At 36.5% G+C, this 12,767-nt stretch overlaps 2 protein-coding genes across 2 annotated transcripts; one reads left to right on the top strand and one right to left on the bottom strand.

Annotated features, from left to right (window-relative positions):
- Positions 1 to 6,611: 6,611 nt before the first annotated feature.
- rdh10b (retinol dehydrogenase 10b) lies at positions 6,612 to 9,293 on the bottom strand. Its single transcript, XM_084120496.1, has 6 exons — positions 8,599 to 9,293; positions 7,931 to 8,166; positions 7,723 to 7,821; positions 7,462 to 7,607; positions 7,242 to 7,373; positions 6,612 to 7,157 (listed from the first exon to the last, which is right to left on the bottom strand). The coding sequence occupies exons 1-6, from the start codon at positions 8,897 to 8,899 to the stop codon at positions 7,034 to 7,036; spliced, it is 1,038 nt and encodes a 345-aa protein (XP_083976622.1). The 5' UTR covers positions 8,900 to 9,293; the 3' UTR covers positions 6,612 to 7,033.
- A 42-nt stretch (positions 9,294 to 9,335) lies between these two features.
- On the top strand, positions 9,336 to 12,766 carry rpl7 (ribosomal protein L7). Its single transcript, XM_084120498.1, has 7 exons — positions 9,336 to 9,396; positions 9,986 to 10,088; positions 10,211 to 10,377; positions 10,577 to 10,714; positions 11,820 to 11,929; positions 12,022 to 12,239; positions 12,712 to 12,766. Exons 1-6 carry the CDS (start codon positions 9,383 to 9,385, stop codon positions 12,228 to 12,230), a joined length of 741 nt encoding a protein of 246 aa, XP_083976624.1. The 5' UTR covers positions 9,336 to 9,382; the 3' UTR covers positions 12,231 to 12,239; positions 12,712 to 12,766.
- Position 12,767: the final 1 nt, after the last annotated feature.

Here is a 12,767-nt window from a genome sequence, read left to right on the forward strand (position 1 = left end):
CACATCCCTTCCCTAAGGGGCCTTATCATTCTATAAATAAATTTTATGAATTTTCAATTACATGATACTATTTTTTTCAGCCCATATTTTCACTGGAAATTATATACAGTGCCTTGTGAAAGTATTTGCACCCCTTCATTTATTTCACATTTTGTTTGCTGCCTTATGTTAAACTACTTTCAATTACTTTTTTTTCACATCAATCTACACTCCATACACCATATTGACAAAGCAAAAAACTACATTGCAAGTACAACAAAAGTACATTGCAAGTATTTGTACTGTTGTGGCAAATAAACAATTCTGAATAAGAGACAAATGTTCAGTTAGTGATTATAATGGTTTATTTCTTGCAAAAAAAGGCACACAGTCAGTCAGCAGAATGTGAGAGTGCGCGTGCGGAGGGGAGGCTCCCTCTCTCTTTTATATCTCTACTCATAACAGATATCATAGCCAATTGAACCTTTCTCAACCTTATTAGGAAAATACATTACTTCTTATAGAAAAATATAATTAATCCCAAAAAACAATGAATAAAAACAATTTCCATGACAATTCCCCCCTTTTGATTATTATCTTAATCACTCACAAATATAATATATTTTTCCATATACATATTACATCAGACATGTTAGTCCTCTCGGTTTCAAAACATATCTTCACCCTGTAGGAAGAAGAAATGCATTTTGCTGTTTTTTCAAGACAGGCATCTCTGGTTGATTCAGCAAGCTATAAAAATACAAAAAATAAAAGTAAAATAAAATCCCTCATTTCATACCTGTCCTTGTACGCCATCTCGTAACACGGATGACTGCTGCTTGCAACACTCTTTAAATATCATCGTCCTCAGAAAGACTACTGTCATAATTATTGATTTCTTTGTAATGGGGTCCCTTAGGCATCCAAGGATATAATTCTGGAAATTCTATACTTTTTTATATTTGATAACAACACTAGGTTTCACCATTCTCTTCACTAGGCTTGATACACATTGGAATAGACATGCACTGTAAACCCGAATAAGTAAGCAGAACTTAAAAAAAGTGAGGCAATCAGTTGCCACAATTTTTTTAAGTTCATAAACTCAAACATTTGAGTACATCATCACTTATATTTTTGGAGTTTATTTTAAATATAATTTTAAATTATAATTAACTTAAATTTACTGATTAAGCAAACTCAAACATTTTCAGTTTCTGCTACTCAGAATATTTATTCATCTTTCTCATTGCAATAATTCAAGAGAACTTAAACATTTCAAGTTAAGAACAATTAAAATCAGAGTACACTAGTTCATACATTTAACTTAAAACCTTCATGTAATCTCAATGAGAACACTTTCATTAGTATTAACTTATAATTTTAACAAGCTAGTTTGCTAACATGTTATCATGCTAACAATAGTATGTTATACAGAACTTGCTGTATGAGTACAACAATATAAAGATTTTATTTGCTCTCAAATCAAGCCGCATGCACCACTTGTCACCATGATGGTAACTATCCTAAAACCAACAATAACAGAAATTCTACTAAATTAGCATAACAAAACATTAATCACTACTAAATCTCCCACTTAACATTAATATTAAAAAAACAAACATTATATTACACTTAATTTTAGCATTTACTCTCCCATTCAAGTGACATCGGCAAAGCATGCTGGGAAATAGACATCCCAGCCGTTTCAGTTAAACTTAAGTTTGTTTAAATTAAAATAAATCATTTCATAAAACTCAAAACAATGAAACAGTTCAGTTTACTTAAAATATATCAGTTCTGTGAACTTGAAAGAAAAAGAAAGTGCTAAATACTCATAAAAGTTAATTTGACTGAACAAATTAGTTTAATTTAAGTTTGTCCTACTCAAACCAATTAAGCGTTAGGGTTTACAGTGTGGTAGACATAACAATACCAGGAGCCATATCACTACCACTGGCAAGAGTGTGTGACATAACCAGTAACCTTTTTATCATTAATTGATAACTAATACGGCAAATTTAAGTTACTTCATCACATTTATACTCTTCATCTCCAATTTTCATATAAATGATCACTCTGAAATTTGTGAAAGAAGAAATTCTTAGGCTGTTTTTTTATAAACAAATAAATAAAATAAAACAAATTCACATCATCATTCAATCATTATTTCCACTAAAACTTAATAACTCTTTTGTTAAGCTTTCTTTTCAACACAGAACACTTTACAGTCATTATAGCCCACCTAAGGGGAAAAAAACATAAATGAACATAAACTTTGTAAAATGTTAAAATCACTTCATCAAAATTACATATGTATCAAATCATACAAATTGGCTGCCACTGACATCTGTGGTCTCTACTCCTTCGATTCCTTTTCTTGCTCTTTGGGTGGAAACTTTCTACAGTGGCTGGCGTGGACCCAACCACCTCTTTTCTTTCCAGCTCTTTCTCCTTAGATCCCTTATCACCACGAAATCTCCATTGAGCTACTTTCACCTCCACACAAATGTTAGACAGGAGAGAAGACATTTCTTTACAACGTGTCATGTTCACACAATTCGGTTGATGGCACTCGTTGTTTAGCCCCTTCCATTCCCATACAGTAAATGTGGATCTTCCAAACAATATCTCAAAAGGGCTTAAACTGGGTCTCTTCCTCATATGCATTAGGACTATTGTCAGGGCCTTTACTTGAGCCCAGTGTCCTCACAGCATTTGGCCAATTTATTTTTTATCGTTAAATTCTGCTCATGTCACTGCCTAACATTTTTCCCACCTGTGCGATGGCTTTATTCACAAAATGTGTTCCATTGTCTGAACTAATTTTCCTCAGAATTCCCCATCCTGGTACTATTTCAGTCAACAGTGCTTTTACCACTGCTGCTGCATCTTGTTTCATCAAATTTTAAGCAAATGTTGTGACCCCCTTAGTAATACATTTGTTATCCCACCTTTTGATGCATGGTCCAATCCGTTCATCAATTTAGCATAATGGTGTTCGGGTAAACAAGGTTTGCCATCAACACTAAACTAAAACGCATGTCTTAATACTGCAGCCAGATTTCACCTTTCTCTGCCTCTAAAGCAAAATATTTCATTCTCTATGGGGAGTAAGAAGAGTCAATGTTATTTTCAGATAACAGAGTACATAGAACACCTTTTGTTTGCGTGGCAGCTGCTTTTGCTGCATTTGCTCTGGCATTTCCTATAGAAAATTACAATTTTCTCGTTAGTGTGAGCTGTACACATACAGACAGAAATGCGATTAGGCAACAAAATAGAATCCAGTAAATATGACACTACTGCTGCATGAATGATAGGTCAACCATCTGACTTTAAAAAAAAAAAAATCAAAATTTTCAATATTTCAGCGCCCCAAAATCATGTACCCCAAAAAGAATAACGGGAGTCTGTGTAAATTGTCACACAATTGTCACAATCTACTGCTTGCGCCGAATAATTGGAGGGCAATGACCCTGGGGTTAACACTTCAAATTCAGTGGTTACAGATTATCCTGTGCGATTCAGGCATGTTGTTTGGTCTCTGAAGCCATCTACAAACAACACTTTCTCACAGTTATCGAGTGGTGTGTAGCAGGTCAGGTCGTGGTGTATACAGACTTGGTCAAGGACAGTCAAACAGCAGTGATGTTCCTCCCCAACCTCCTCCTTTCATAAAATGTGAGGGGCTCTCTGGATAATTTTTATGGTGACTGCCGTCAAATCTATTATATTTACGTTTACCATTATGATCACACATAGTTGACACACATAGTTTTTAAATTTAGACCCTTGGTTGAATTTAGACAAGAGTTTTTAACCCATATTGGACAGCAATCTTCAACTTCACAATTCCAATTTACATAAATACACTAATCCAGAGAGCAATTCAAGTCAACATCATAAATGACAGAAGTAGTTATAATTACCAGTAGCAGACAGAGCTGGAAAATCAATCCAATTAAAGCTTGTCCCGTGTTTTCTTTTCATCAGATTCACTCAGAATTATTGCCTTATATAAAATTTGTAATTTCACTTAACCCATCTGTAATGATAAAACACTCATTCCAGAGGTTAATGACACAATATACACACAATCACAACAGAATATTTCCCCAAACTAACACATACGAAACATACAGTGCAGTCACCATCACACACATTCATACTAGGCACACATGATAATGAACCGCTCATTTTCAAGGTTTGATCTTGGTGATACCTCTAAAAATATTTAAACTTTTAAAAACTTTTTACCTTTTTACGTTTTACCTTTTTACATTAATTTTTGCTGCTTTATAACTTCTTAGGGTTAGGGTTTACATGGTCTCTTAACCAGTTTCAAATAATTTATTTTCATTATTCATTTGTTTTTAGAAAAGTCAGCTGGGTTGTTTTGGTTTTAATATTCTTGCTTTGTTTTGTTTAAGCTTGCTTTAGCAGGGTGATAATAGACAAAGTACCATCCCTGCCTCCACTCAAGTAGTCTCTCTCTCTCTTACTGCGCAAATAATCTTTTCAACAGCCTCATAAGACTGTAACTTAGACAGAATGTAATATTAAATTCATTATAATATAGAACCTTAACTTTTGTTATGCAGACTTTCTCTTGAATCTTTAAAAGCGGTCTTCATCTTTAGTGACCACCATGTCTCGGAATTATCTAAAACTATAAAGACATATTAGTTTAATATCAGCACTTCTATAAATTTTTCTTGCCCATAAGGCAACCAACATCGTGTTCCAGAAGTTTTGTTACTGTCTTCACAACAAATAATGACAATCACCTTTTTTCCCCAGAAAAAAACATTTTTGCTGCTTTATAACTAACGTTACTTGTTACAGTATTCCTCTATCAAATGGTTAGTCTGCATGCAACGCAATAATATCTGTATTGTCTCAGTCCCACTTATCTCTACTCACAGACAGCCTTATAGCTGCTTGCTCCTTCAATCCTTATTATATAAATTCTAGACATCTAATGTCATGCATCCAGGATGAAATCCCTTATTTTTTATTTTATTAAATTGTTTTCATTTATTTTCCCTACTTTCCTGCTGCATCAACTTTCTTTCACTACTTTCAGCCTAGTGACACTTAAAGTTCATTCTCTAGAAAAATCATAGAATTTGATTAACCCTTCAATACATACATACATACATACATTACTCTCCTCATCTGACAAAACACCGGTGTATCACAGCTGCTTGTTTTACTGTGAGATTTTCCCATGCTGATTATACTGTGTCTGTAGAGTTCTTTCGGTGTATCTATTGGACGTCTCCAATAGACCCTACATTTTTCCCCAAAATCAGACAGGAGGAGCTCTAGGACTGACTCACGGGGTAACCTCGGGTTAACTTCCCACCAGTCTGCACCCCAAAGATTTGTTTGGAGGCGAATGGAATGGATCCAGTCCGCACCCCACATGAACAGATTTGGTCCCCGACCTCGAGTTTAATTACACGTTAAACTCACTACTCTACCACAGACCCAGTCATCTACATGGTTTAATATCCTAATTTCCCCAATTAATTTGCAGAATAATTTAGATTTGTCTCTTTACCCATTTCTCAGTGCCACTCTGCCATAAAGCCCAGATAAGAGTGAGTTTCTGTGAGTTTCTCCCATCTCCAAATATGATCATGGAGCTCAACTAGAGTGACCATCAACTTCTTGGTCACCACTCTAACCAAGGCCCTTCTCCATCGATTGCTCAGTCTGGCCAGAAGGCCAGCTAGTCCCTCCTGGTTGTTTCAAACTTCTTCCGTGAAGGATTATGGAGTCTACATGCTTCTGTGAACCTTCAGTGCAGCAGCATTTTTTTTTTTGTCTTCCCCAGATCTGTGTCTTTACACACTCCTGTCTCTGAGCTCTGCAGGCAGTTCTTTTGACTTTGTGGCTTGGTTTTTGCATTTTCAGTTGTTAGACATTTATTGAAAAGTGTGAGCCTTTCCAAATCATACCCATTCAATTGAATTTGCAGAGGTTAACTCCACCCTAAGTGTAGTAATGTCTGCAAGCGAAACTGGAATGCTCCTGAGCTAAATTTCAAGTGTCCTAGAAAAGTGTATGAATATGTATGCAACGTGATCATTTCAGTTTTTCCTTTTTAATACATTTGCAAAGTTGTCACAAAACTGTTTTTTGCATTGTCTTTATGGTGTATGGAGCGTAGACTGATGTGAAAAAAAAAGTACTAATACTTTCGCAAAGCATTGTATTGCAAAGTAAATGCAATATATAATACTCAATATATTTTAAAAGGCCTGCTTTGTGCTTTCAACTGCCTCAAATATTATTAACAGGGTACATTATTACTGAGATTATAGTTGTTAAATGCTTTGAAATGTTTCCTGCAGTTAAGTGCATACAGAACTAGGAAGATACCATTCAAAGTGGAGATGTAGATCATGGAAACAAGAAATGTACTCCTATGGAATGGGTTTCTTTTCCCCCCACATGGGTGGCCCTTGTATATTTCCTTATTTTCATATTATCTTATCAAACTTTGTCAATCCATGACCGCATTTTAAGCATGGATTAAACCTACACCTTGTTTGCAAAGTACCTTTTCATCACTTAGACCTTACATACTTTAATCAGGAAAAAAAGGCAACTGTACATGATTATAGGAAGACTGTTTATTTAACAATAAGCACTTATGGCATTCTCTGATAATCTTTTGTCAAAATCATTGGTGTTACCCAAATCAAAACCACAAGAAGAAATACTTTCAACACATGTAGTGCATTTTGTAGAGTTATTAGGAGGATAAAACCTCTAAAGTGACAAAGTCATAGAATGTTGAGGAAAGAAACAGTACACAACAAATAAAGTGTGAATACATATAAATAGGTGACATGCCTTCTTATGCAATCGTACACAGCATTTAATAATTAAGGCTAATCGCTAAATGTGTTATACATTTGTAATTCTTGCATTCTCAAATTTGACAGCAAAATGTCATCAGAAAAAACTTGTAATGTACAGCTTTCATCGTTCCAGAGGAACTACACAGATTTTAGCAGCACTGCTCAGTCAGAACCAGTTAGATTCCAGTCTTTGATTCATTGTTGTTCGTGGACTCCTTCCGTTGAGCCAGAAAGGGGTACATGCACTTATCGGCACCAATAAATCTGTACATGCACACAATGGCATCAAACGGCAAAATGCTGCAAGATATGAGAGATTATAGACCATTATACGTACACAGATTAAATAAAACAAGAATAGTATGACATATTACACTAACTTACGTTTTCATGAAGGTGACCATGTACATGATTCGTGGTGTGCAGATCATTGCTTGGTCTGTTAGTATGGCTCTCATGGCCTGTTTTACACAGTACTCTGGCTTTAGCGGTGGGAAAAGTGGAGCCATTTCTTTCCTGTTTAAAAAGATTGTAAGGGAACAATTATAATTAGAACATGTCTCGTCATCAGAAGTAAATTAAAGATATTTAGTAAAACACAAACCTAATTTTGCAGCCTTTGAACATGCCAGTGTCAACTAGAAAAGGACAGACAAGCGTCATCTTTATTCCATCCTTATCAGCTGCTTTCAGTTCGTGGCTCAAAGACTCATGGAAGCCTATGGCTCCAAACTTGCTTGCACAATAGTCCTACAACAAAGAGGAGAAACGAGTGGGTTACTGAACTTCAAAAGCATCTTTGCAACACAGTACATTACACTACATATAAGATTATTTTTTTCTAAGTGAGACTTTTTTTTTTTACCTCCACACCAGCAGTAGTGAACAAGCCCAATGAACTAGCAACAGTTACAATATGTCCGTGATTCCGCTCCAGCATCTTGGGAAGAAAAGCTTTCGTAGTCTGTGAATATACACATACACAGAATCAAAAGATGAACACAAATTATCAAGTGTGAATAAAGACTGCAAAACTTTGACATTAATGGTACTGATCAAAGCCTCATACTGACCCAGAAGTGAGAATGGCAGTTGACCATCATAGTCCTTTCGATAAGCTCGTCTGGACACTCAAGAAGATGACGCCCTGAGACAACTCCAGCATTATTGATTAACAGGTCGATGTTGCCCACCTCTTTGCGCACCTTTTCTGCAGTCGAATACACACTCTCGCGTTTACTAACGTCACAAAAATATGTGTAAACTTTCAGCTGGAACAGAGGCAACTCTTGAACACTATCCGAAGACCCTGTAAAAAAAAAAAAAAAAAATTTTGATAACAGAACAGTTTTGCAAATATTTAACCCCTTTAAATTAATAAGTTATAAAACACACACTTTAATAAAGTCTAAAATTTATTAGAAAAGTAATTTGATTAAAGTTGTTAAGAACTTCACTTCTAAAGCACTTATTCAGCTTTCTTAATCGTTTTCAACAATTTCAAATAACAGTTACATTATTAAAATCAAAAGTTGTATCGGTTAATAATTAATGAACTTGAGCTAACACGAACAGTATTTTTATATATAACTAACGTCAACTAAGACTAATAAACACAGTAACAAATGTATTGCATTAACTAATGTTAACTAATATGAATTAATTGTACCGTATTACAATAAAGAATCTTGTGAAAGACTAAAAAAATGGGGAAGAAGGGGTCGTTTACCACTAAACTCACCAGCGGGGGGGTTCATTTCTCGGTAAATTTCACGCACTATCTCTGCGGTCTCTTCGTTAGCCTGTCGGTTAATGTCCCACAAAACAAGGATCGCTCGTCTCCGGGCAAACTCCAATGCAAAGAACCGCCCGAGACCGCTTCCAGCACCGGTAATAACACACACTTGGCCCTCCACACTCTTCTCCCGTGGACGAATAAACCATTTACCACCAGCCAGCACAAACGACCAGATTATTTTAAAAGTGACCACGAAAAATTCAGTGACGATATTCATGATGTGCGCGTGCCGCTGAGCTTCCATTCGCTGAACTAAACTGACAAATTACAGCGACATTCAGATCAAACAGCAGAGACAGAAATCAAACTGCAGATGTGCTCAAAGAAAAAACCCGTCGAGCAGTAAACAAAATCCGGACCCCTCAGCTTCCACGACGGGATGAAATCTGCCCATACCAGTATGGTTTCGTGGCTCTTTAAATATGATCGAACTCACTTGACTTCATAACTTTCCACGCGTGTGTCCGCCTGCTATGCAAAGTAGTCATAACTTTTGCGTCATATCTATATGCATTGTTACCAGCCTATCTACTTCTCAACATAATGTATTTTAAGAATAAAATATCAATTTAACCAGAACGTCTCTTCAACGTAAAATAAACACGGTATTATTATTTTTAAATGCAGGCAGTATATCTAGAGACCTAATACTTGACCGGAAGTATGAAGGACCCATGTTATAAGACCTCACCGCGCATGCGTAGAAGCCTCTTTTACTGTGGGGATAATGGCGGGTGAAGCGTAAGTTGGAAACTGTGCTATTTGAATCTTCTTCCATCGGCTTAAATATAGCTCATACGATATTGTTCCGAGTCTAAATGAGCAATATGTGTATGTTTAAGTGCTATGAAGGGGAAATTGGGAGTATCGGGGAATGATGAATCAATAAAATTTAATATGAATGTCGTGTAGTCTGCCGGGTGGAATCGGTTGAGCAACGTGTGAAAAAGCACTTAATATAGAAACATTAAAACGTGCCCGAATAAGTATTTCTTTACCAAAATATCCAAATGTGCTCTGGAGTTATGGAATAGTCTTCTTTGATTTAATATATATTTATTGTCATTAGCTGCTAACTTGAAGCAAAGGCATGATGCTACATTGCTAGTATTTTTATGAATGCAAGTTTTAATCTAAGGTTATGCTGTCATATGTATGTGCGTGTGTGTATATATATATATATATATATATATATATGTATGTGTGTATATATATATATACACACACACAAAGTGCTTTTTTTAACGTAAAGTAACTGTCATGATAGCCTGGTCTGCAGGCCTAATGTGGTTACCAGAGAAATGACAAATGTGCTACCATTTCTCATCAGAAAGAAGAAGGTTCCCTCAGTCCCCGAAAGCCTCTTGAAGAGGCGACAGCGATTTGCTGCCATCAGGGCCGTGCGTCTGAAGAAGGCGATGGCTGACAAGAAGGTTGGTGGTTTAGACTTTTCCTGCTAGCTTTGTTGTTTATAAACAGTGGTCAAGATAATCTGATGATAAAGCATCAATATAGAGCCCAAATTGAGAATGCATGTCCGTCTCTCACCTATTAGGCCCACAAAGTCACCAGGAAGCTCATCTTCAAGAGAGCTGAAGCTTACCACAAGGAATACAGGGAGATGTACAGGCGTGAAATCCGCATGAGTAGGATGGCTCGCAAGGCAGGCAACTACTATGTCCCAGCTGAGCCCAAACTGGCTTTTGTGGTCAGGATCAGAGGGTAAATGTTCCACTTTCAAATGATCTGCCATGCTGTAACACAGATTGTGGTTAATGATGTTGCTCTTTTTTCCCCGTCTTATCGACCATGGTGATTCCTCTTGAAAATAAGCCAAATCTTCTGAAACCACCACTGCATAGTATTACTTTTAGTGAAACCGTTTTGAAAGTTGTTGATGGGATACCTTGTTTATCCTCAGTATCAATGGTGTCAGCCCCAAAGTCCGCAAGGTGCTTCAGCTGCTCCGTCTCCGCCAGATCTTCAATGGTGTCTTCGTCAAACTGAACAAGGCCTCCATCAACATGCTCCGAATTGCAGAGCCCTACATTGCCTGGGGGTACGTAAAGCTGTGTTTTGGGTTGAACGTAAAAATTGTGATTGTCCACGGTGTATTTATAGCTGTCTTATGGTTCAAGGTACACTACTATTTGAAAGCTTAGGGTCAGTAAATTTGTTTTTGTCTTCTAAAAACAATCTTACTGACCCCAAAATTTTGAACATTAGTGTATACTTTGCTCAAAAATGAAAGTTTCTCATGTTCCAAACTAATTACTATTTTTTTTAATCCATAAACGGAAAAGGAGAATAGTTGTAGAATGTACTGGCTTCCCTTTTATATAATTAAAGTGAATGGGGACTCTGGCTTCCAGAGTCTAAATATTAGAGAGCTTTGACTTGTCATTACATCATTACATGACATGGCTTTGACATCAGATCTAACATTGACCCATTAAAGGTGTCAATTTGAATGCATTTTCTGTTTCTTGCTCAAAGCTATTGTGTTGGCTTCAGATGATTTTAAATACAGTGCATAATATGAAAATCAATCATATGGGCTACTTTTTTGGTGGTGCTTTGTCCTGTCATTCTCCATTTACTTTCATTATATGGAAAAGAGTGGCTGTTATCTCAATACTTTTCGTTTTGTGTTCCGTGGAAGACCCAACAGTTCACCCAAAGATAAAAATTGTTACTCCCCTTCATGTCCTTCCAAACCCATAAGACATTTGTTTATCTTTGGAACATAAATGAATATATTTTTTAATGTTTATATGTGAATTAAAGCCCTGTTTAATCAGTCTTCTGCAGAGATGATCGTTTTATGATGCCATGACATTTGCCATGTCTCTTCAGAGGACTTGGATTAAACCACTTGATTTAGTTTTATTTTATGAACAAAAGTCTCATAGGTTTGGAATGACATGTAATTGACCTTTTTAACCTTTGGCTGAACTATCCTTATAAAGTTCTGGCAAATCTTATGTGAAATGTAATGTGTGCCACGATACAATGGCTGAATTTGGAACCACGTATCACTTACCATTTTTGTCATGGAAAGATATTGTGAAATTAGTAAGAGTGGTTCCGAATACAGCAACTGTCTCCTAATTGTATTAAAATGAACTTTACCTGCTTGCTGAAGTCCCATATTGCTTTTTCAGCTACCCCAACCTTAAATCTGTGCGTGAGCTCATCTACAAGCGTGGATTCGGCAAGATCAAAAAGCAGCGCATTGGACTGACAGACAACTCCCTCATCGAGAAGACCCTTGGTAAGACCAGGCAGTGGACACCCTGATTGAACACTAGGTATTGCAGTAGTGGTGTTTTAGGATTCTCAGTAACATGATTTGCATATATCCAGGTCAGTGTGGAATCATCTGCGTTGAGGATCTCATTCATGAGATCTACACTGTTGGAAAGAACTTCAAGGCTGCAAACAATTTCCTCTGGCCATTCAAACTGTCCTCTCCTCGTGGTGGCATGAACAAGAAGACCACCCACTTTGTTGAGGGAGGTGATGCAGGAAATAGGGAGGACCAGATCAACAGACTCATCAGGAGAATGAACTAAGAACATTAGGTGAGCACCTGACTGAAACAGATGCCCATTTCTTTTTAAGTTTGGCAATTATTTATTTGCATTTAACTTGTCCTTGCATATCATACCAACAATGTGTGTGATTCAGGTTATTAGATTGAAGAAAAGTCTTACCAGAGTGATGTTTGTGTTATGCAATAGCTGTTACATTCGCTATAATGCATCAAGCAGCCTCATAGTAGTGTTGGTAATACTTTGTTCATTGTTAATTTGTGTATTATGTGGGCTGTTTATTGTATTTATTAATCTCAGAAACATGTCCTTTAGGCATTTGCTTGATACTGATGCTGTTTGTTATTGTACTGGTTAACCTCATAGTAGGGTAGAGGTTAGAATATATCCTCTAAATTAAAGGCCTGTTGGGAGTGAGACCCGTTTAAAGTAAATGTCAGGGGGGACCAACGGCCTTTCAAGTCAAATTTCTAATCTAAAATTTTTGTATTTGTCTCTACAGGTTTTTGGAACATTTCTGCTGTTGGTCTGTGTGAAAATAAAATCATTTACACAAAC

Source organism: Abramis brama, assembly GCF_963993115.1.
Source record: "Abramis brama genome assembly, chromosome: 7".
NCBI classification, from domain to species: Eukaryota; Metazoa; Chordata; class Actinopteri; order Cypriniformes; family Leuciscidae; genus Abramis; species Abramis brama.

Coding starts and splice junctions, on each gene's coding strand:
- rdh10b (XM_084120496.1), bottom strand. CDS start 8,899: ATGGAAGCTCAGCGGCACGCGCACATCATGAATATCGTCACTGAATTT. Junction 7,608..7,722: donor TCACTACTGCTGGTGTGGAG/GTAAAAAAAAAA, acceptor TCTTTGTTGTAG/GACTATTGTGCAAGCAAGTT. Junction 7,374..7,461: donor TTCAAAGGCTGCAAAATTAG/GTTTGTGTTTTA, acceptor CTTTTTAAACAG/GAAAGAAATGGCTCCACTTT.
- rpl7 (XM_084120498.1), top strand. Junction 10,378..10,576: donor TTTGTGGTCAGGATCAGAGG/GTAAATGTTCCA, acceptor GTTTATCCTCAG/TATCAATGGTGTCAGCCCCA. Junction 10,715..11,819: donor GAGCCCTACATTGCCTGGGG/GTACGTAAAGCT, acceptor TTGCTTTTTCAG/CTACCCCAACCTTAAATCTG.